General features: G+C 35.0%; 1 protein-coding gene across 1 annotated transcript; it reads left to right on the top strand.

The window, feature by feature from the left end:
* Nucleotides 1-792: 792 nt before the first annotated feature.
* On the top strand, nucleotides 793-6,615 carry LOC147399004 (homeobox leucine zipper protein). The gene is made up of 2 exons (XM_086448381.1): nucleotides 793-1,267; nucleotides 6,121-6,615. Exons 1-2 carry the CDS (start codon nucleotides 929-931, stop codon nucleotides 6,340-6,342), a joined length of 561 nt encoding a protein of 186 aa, XP_086304507.1. The 5' UTR covers nucleotides 793-928; the 3' UTR covers nucleotides 6,343-6,615.
* The last annotated feature ends 617 nt before the right edge of the window (nucleotides 6,616-7,232 follow it).

The raw sequence follows: 7,232 nt of genomic DNA, 5'->3' as shown, positions 1-7,232 counted from the left end.
TAATCCAAATCAACATTGGTTCGGATCAGATCTCAGTTCTCATACTTATTATTTTTAATAGTAAAATTAAAATAGTTAAAACTTAAAACTAAGCAAAATAAATATTAAATAAAACATCACACATAACACATAACACGCATAAACAAAATATCAATATACTTATTATTTCAACATAAGCAAAACATTACGCATAACACAAAAATAACAAACCCTTAGTCTGATCTTACATCGGTTTACCTATGCACAAAAAATTATTGAAATTTATTTATATATAAAAAAAAAAATTCTATGATTATTTCAAGTGAAAGAGTGATTGATAGAGAAATTCTTATAATTCAAAGATCCGTAGTTAATGAAAAGGGAAAAAAATAAATATTAGAATCATATTCAAATATGAGTGACACAAAACACTCATCAAATGAAATAGAAAGAAAGTTAAAATTCATTAGGAAATTTTTGTTTTTTTTTTTAAATCGATTTTTAAAGTATATAAAAATTAGTACAAAATATATATATATATTATAATAGATACTTCGGATTGGTTCGGTTCTATTATACCCCTAATCTAGAACCGAACAAAATCAATTGGATTTTTTTTTTAATCTGTAGCCGAATCAAGTCATGCTCAATCCAAACCAATCAAATTCAAAAGGCTTCGGATTGGTTCAGATCTCGGATTTACCCAATCCAATGTGCACCCGTAAAAGATACCCACTTAAAAAGTGTGCGCCTCCTTGACACGAGTCTTAAAAAAAAAGAGAAAATGGTCCTAGGGATTACTATTTCAAGGGATTACTATTTCAAGGGATATGTTTCTAAAGGGAATCTCTAGGAATAACTTTCCATATCAGTCATCTTAGGGGCTGTGTTCGTTCATGCTAACGAACTGCTCTTCGCTTGGAAACGCTCTCTCTCTCGGTCTCTCGACATGAATCGAAAGAGAGAGAAACCCTACCACTCCCGCCATGCCTCCTCTTTCCCAAAGAGACATCGCCCCATGCCCTTTCCCTCCAAATCAGAGTCTCCCATAGAAGAAGATTCGAATAAACCCACAAAGCAGAGATCAGCCATGGTGATGGTTACCGGTTTCCCTCATGCCTGCTCTGTTCTCGAGCTCAAATCTCGATTCGAGATGTATGGATCCATTTCTCGCCTTCGCATCGACCGTAGTGTCGGCTACATCACTTTTCGCTCCAAGGACTCCGCTGAGGCTGCCATCGCTGCCTCTTTAGATCCCCTCTTAGGGATCACAGTTGACCATCAAAAGGTACAATCTTTCTTACCCATTTATCATCCTTGATCTTCCATATAGGAATTTGGCATCTGTTAGGGTTTTATTCTTTCAACAGTAACTATATGTAGTTCCCCTTTATAAGATAGTGGTTTTTTTTACTTAGTTTCCTCAAATGGGGCGTTTATAACTTTAGTTTTCTTCAATGGGTTACTGTTGTACTTAGTTTCCTCAAAATGGGGTGTTTATAATTTCAGTTTTCTTCAATGGGTCGTCATTATAGTTAGTTTCGTCAATGGCTCGTTTATATATTCAATTTTCGTCAATGGGTTCATTTTAAAATTTAAATTCTTCACCATATGGGGTAGTGTTGTGATGTTAGATTGGTTATCAAGAACATGATCTAATCGAAGCAAAGCAATCCCAATTGCATAGTTCAATGCATCGATCAGTAACTAGCTTACTTCAATAACTACCTAATTCCCTTATTGATTGTTATAACTTCCGTACTACAAGTACACAACTCCTTTACTTATTTAAATTCAAGCAACTGTCAAATAACTAATATAACTAACTTATCTTACTACAATAACTACCAAATATGCCATCACCCCGATTGCTAAATCCCCACCAATGCCGCCCTTGGAAACAATTTTTCTGTGAGGTTTTAAAATCTTCAATCAACAAGATTATCCTCTCATCACTTTGAAGGGGGGGGGGGGGGGGGTTGGTTTCCTCTGAGGGGTTTTCTCCTAAACTCTGATCTTGAAATGCCCTGAAAATTTATTATGTATTTTGAGGAATAAATTTTATGAAGTTTGATGATTATTAATTTTTATGGGATAGATTTTTTAGTCAATCATGTATTGTTAGTAGGTTTAGAACTGTCGAGAAATGTAGTTTTGCATGTTAGGATTTTGGGGCATGACAAATCTCATGGCATCTATATGCATTGTTGAACTCACAATTTGCAGTCCTAAAATCCCTGATCGATTGTAGACCTTGCTAAATAAATGCAGAGATAGAGATGTGAACTAAGACTTTGGGCAAGTCGAATTCGTTCCACAGGGACAGTTTGGATTCAAAATCTCATTCGGATAAAAAGGCCAAAATAGAATTAGAAAACAGATTTTTCTTAAAACAAATTGATTTGTAAAAACAAAACAGAGAAGAAAGTAGCAACTAATTTGTAAATGAAATTAAACTAACAATAGAGATTGAAGATATAAGGAAAAGAGTTTAGAGATGTCAATTCAACCTTTGCAATTCATCCAAAATGCTGATTTATTCTAATTATAACTCAATCCACGTAGCAAGTCATTGCTCGTGGATCAGAAGATAAATCGAATTAAACATTGATGGTAACTAAAGAGTATTCATGAGAATCCCAAACTTAAACAAGATTAGCTGACTTAGACTTCAATTCTTCACATAGCATGATTGTTCTTGAGCTTATCTAAGTAACAATCATCTAAGCTTGATTTGAATGTATAAGTTTGCTAATCTTATCTTAAGAGGATTCTCAGAATTAACATATAAAGCAGAAATAAAGAATTAAAACAACATTGGTAGGACGAAATTGCTCCGGCATTCTTGACCTCTCTAAGGAGAGTCTAGCCGATCATCGCAAGGATCATATTGCAACAATAATAAAAGTAAGAAGATGATAGATGGAGAAGAGAAGGTAGAATAGTGTTGCAACTTGATTCCTTCCTTGATGATCTCTCAAAAGAATTACAATAGAGCTACTGGATTACTCTTGATGTTCTCATTCCTCTCAAAAGCTCACCCAAAGGAAAATTACAGAGAATTTTAAAGCAAGAAAAACCAAAAATTATGGAAGAAGAGAAGGAGAGAAGAGACCAAGAGGGACCCAAGAGGGGACCCCTTCTTTGAAATCGACCCTCAAATTTATAATGTTCGTATTCGGGTAATCGGGGTAATTTGGCGGATAATTCGATTCGAATGACCCAATCAGTTACAACCACCGAAGCTTCTATAAAAATCTCGAGGACAAATTCCTCGAAATGATCGCAACGCGGTCTTGGCTAGCCGCAGCACGGTGACGTGGCGCCCAAAATCCTCGAGATTTTACCGGATGCTTCCTTTTTTGTTCGCATGTTGTAACAGTAATTGTTACACCTTTTGTTGGTTTCCGAATGTACCCTTTTCACCTGAAATTAGTAACAAACCATTGTTAGCCACATTAATTTGGGATTTAATAAAATTTATTATTATTTTAAGGAAACTAGTACTTAACTTTTGATAATCTTGGTGAAATTACGATCCCAAAATGAAATTATTGGGACCTTATCAATCCCATATGCGTAATCCTCTTTAGATCCGAATTCCGAATGTAAGATACATGAAAATTTTAGATGTGTGTTTTTTTTTTTTTGGATAGGTATAGGGTGTTAGTTGTTGGCAAATGAAGTTGGGTTCAAAGGGGTTTGAACCTAGGACATGGGAACAACACTCCACACGTCCTACCACTTAGCTAAGTTTGCACTTCTTTTAGATGTCTTTCTTACAAAGTGACCACTTCAAAGATTTGATTAGAGTGGGTGTTGAACAATGCTAAATCATCATCATTATCGAAGTGCTAACTTTGCTAAGTTGGTAAAGATGTATGGAGTGTTGTTCCCACATCCTAGGTTCAAACACTCTTGAACCCACCTTCACCTTGGTAACTCCTAACATTTATCTATAAAAAATATTGGGATCGGAAATATGAATCTTTTTGGTTTTTCAATTGATAACGTGAATCCCTTTTTTTCCATTCAACTGAATCACATATCAGTTGTGATATGTTGCTTTGAGAAAAATATGTTAAATGGATAATTTATGACGACTATATTACTTCTTTCCCATCATAGAAATCAAATTATTTTATGCATCATAAGAACATCAGATAAAAATAGATATAAATTTAATGGTTTGATCGAATTAATTACTACTTGATATACCTTCCAAAAAAATATATATATATATATATATATACTAATTGGTATAATTGAAAAGATCTCATTAAGACTTGAGAACTTTGTAATGGATCCATTCCTAGGGAAATCTGAGTTATGAATTAACTCTTATGAACTTTTGAGAAATTTGATAAGGAAAAAACTTCTTAAAAGCTGCTTTTTTTTACTATATGGATAACAAATGGAAAGCTCTATAGAGGATCTTGAACAAACTCTATTGGTTAGGAATTATTTCCTAAGTCAAAAGTGGAGAGGCACTGGAAGAGCCATGCTCCTGCTCATGTCATATTTGGTGTCATGCATGTCAATTGATAGGGTTTACCAAAGGGATTTCCTAGGAAAACTCACTCCAATTGGCTGATCCTTTCCATTTATTCTATCGCATTCAGGATAGATATGGTAGTCCAGAAAATATGTGGATGGCATGATACTAGTAACCTTATTGGTTTTTGTGATCTAGAAGATTTCCCTGGTGCACCATCAAATGGTGGGCCTTAGACAGAAGATATCCCCCCACCCACTCACCACACACTCACACACTCACATAAGTCAACGTGATATTTTTTGAAACAATATCCTTCACACTGCTCTGCTGGCCATATATATATAAATATTAAAAAAAAAGTCAGCCAGTTGGGAGGAAGGGTATTATTTTAAAAAAGGCACTTCTTATTCTTCAATTGGCTATGGCAGTGGACAGTTTATGAAATTGGAAACCAAAGTGGCTGATCATGTCAATTAGGATCCTTGTTTGAATGTATGATTCACACATTTACCATGTTTTTAAAAAATGCATTGTTGCAAAATTTTGTAAGATACTTTAAAATTGGTATATTTTGATCTAAAAGTGCTGTACATGAATTTTCATTATTGATTAACTTTTCATTGTTTTTGTATGTATTTGCATTGAAACCTATGGTTAAAAAGCTATAAGAAATTGTAAGAAAGGATGCGATGGGGCATTCCTATATGAGGTTGTAACCCTTCGGGACTTTCTGGTTGAGGGTTCGCCTAACCCCCTCTTAATTTCCCACAAAAAGAAAAAGAAAAAAAAACTTATACTAAGGGAACTATCGGAGAGGGGAAAGAGCAGTAACATTTGATGGTTAAAAAAATTCCTCAAAGTGACTATTTTTTTCTTTGTTCTATTATCTACAAGTTTGGAGGGATCGACTACAGCTCCATAAATAGAGCTGTATGGTGAAAGTGGAGGGTGCCATGTGACCAATGCATCCCAATCAAATTAAAAAAATAAAAAGACTTATAAGATATCGGCTACACTTTATGGAGATGAATGTCAGATGATCAGGAAACATGATCGCAGATTTATTATTAAAAAAAATGAGTAGCAGATATGAGGGAAAAATGATAAATTAGAAATGAATCGTATTCGTGATGATGTAAAAGTAACCCTAATAGGTAAGTTAACTAAGCGGATAAGTCTATTTAGTGAGTTTTGTCATTTGCAATGAAAACCAATAACAGCCCCACCTAGAGGAAATGCGCTAGTTGAAGGTTCCAAAAGATTGTGAGGAATACCAAAAGGGACATGGATTGAGGTAGAAAGATAGATTTAGAGACACTTTAATTAACAAAATGCATGGCTTTATATAGCAGAAATTGTACATGATTCTCTAAGCCATATTTCAAGTTGCTATCTAGGGTTAGGATTGACTGCTCATCAATTATAAACCAAAAAGAACCATCAAAAAGCGTAGCCAAAAATATGCGAAAAATTGAGGCCCAAGTTGTTGTATTGTCATCTGTTTTTAACTTTATTGCATCCTTCAACAGAAATAACAGGCATCCCCTTATCAAAAGAAATGCATAGAACAAAGTCATTAGTAGACCTGTCATGTTCATGTGTCTATGGGTTATCCTGATTTGTGCTTCTTGTAAGAGTTTCAGGTGCTGGTATCTTGGGCAACTGATCCTCTTCCTCAATGGAGGGAAGGAGTTGGTATTTCTTCTAACGCAGATCAGCCCTCATCAAAGTTGCTGCGGGCTGAAGTACCTCTAAGCAGACGTGGCAGAGGTAATAAGCTTGGTACAAGTACAATGAGCCCCAGAAGTGGATTCGACTTGCCTTTCAAAGGAAGGGAAATCGTCGCTTATGATGATCTTCTCTGACTTTGTTAATTTAAGGGGGGCACCTGTCTTCTATTACAAATTAATCGTTCTTTAAGTTAAAGATAATCTGTAATTATATTTAGGGGGCTTGATAGTGGTTTGGCAGAACATGTAGAAGTTGTTGGCTGCAGTAGTATCCTTGGTTTTCTGGATGATTCTAAGTTATGTAATAGATTTCCAACATCTCTTGTTAGATTAATTATTCAGATATGTGTAACGATACATTATGAATTGTTGAAATTCAATGTCACTATTTGTCTTTCTTCTTTAGCATTCTGGGTTTGGTTTTATAATTATCTTGGAGTAGAGAATGTATCAAATGTAGTTTATTAATGGATTGAACAGAATACCAAATCAAGTTCTTATACTTAGAACGAAATATCCGTTGCACACAAACACCGTGTAAGATGATTAAAGGGCCTCCCGATTCCATAATACATGATCAGAGCATGAATTCTCCTGAATTAATAAGTCGGGTTTGAGAGCATAAAATGGTAGGCTGGTGGCAGACAGGCAGACCTTCCAATTACACAATATAAAGGATAGACAGATCGTGACAATCATATTGGCACATGGTTACCATAGCAGAATTTACATGAAAATTTTGAAACAGCCATGTTGTCCTTTTAGAATGCGATGCGAGCAAGGTGGTATGCGATACAATCAGGATTTTATTTTATTTATTATTATTATTATTATTATTATTATTTTGAAAATTAAGTGGGGGTTATGCAGACCCCCAACCAAAAGAAACAAAGCTACATTCTATCATAGATTTTGCCCACAGGCATTAGCAATTCACTAGGGAAGGTTCATGGGATCCAAAGCACTAGCACCTAAGGTGTTAAGGTATGAGGCTAGAAAGTCAGCAGTTTGATTACATTCCCTGT

The sequence above is a fragment of the Akebia trifoliata genome, chromosome 7, assembly GCF_017979445.1.
Source record: "Akebia trifoliata isolate Shusen 1 chromosome 7, ASM1797944v1, whole genome shotgun sequence".
Taxonomy (NCBI): Eukaryota; Viridiplantae; Streptophyta; class Magnoliopsida; order Ranunculales; family Lardizabalaceae; genus Akebia; species Akebia trifoliata.
The sequence above is the reverse complement of the archived record's forward strand: the minus strand, read 5'-3'. Positions and strand labels throughout refer to the sequence as shown.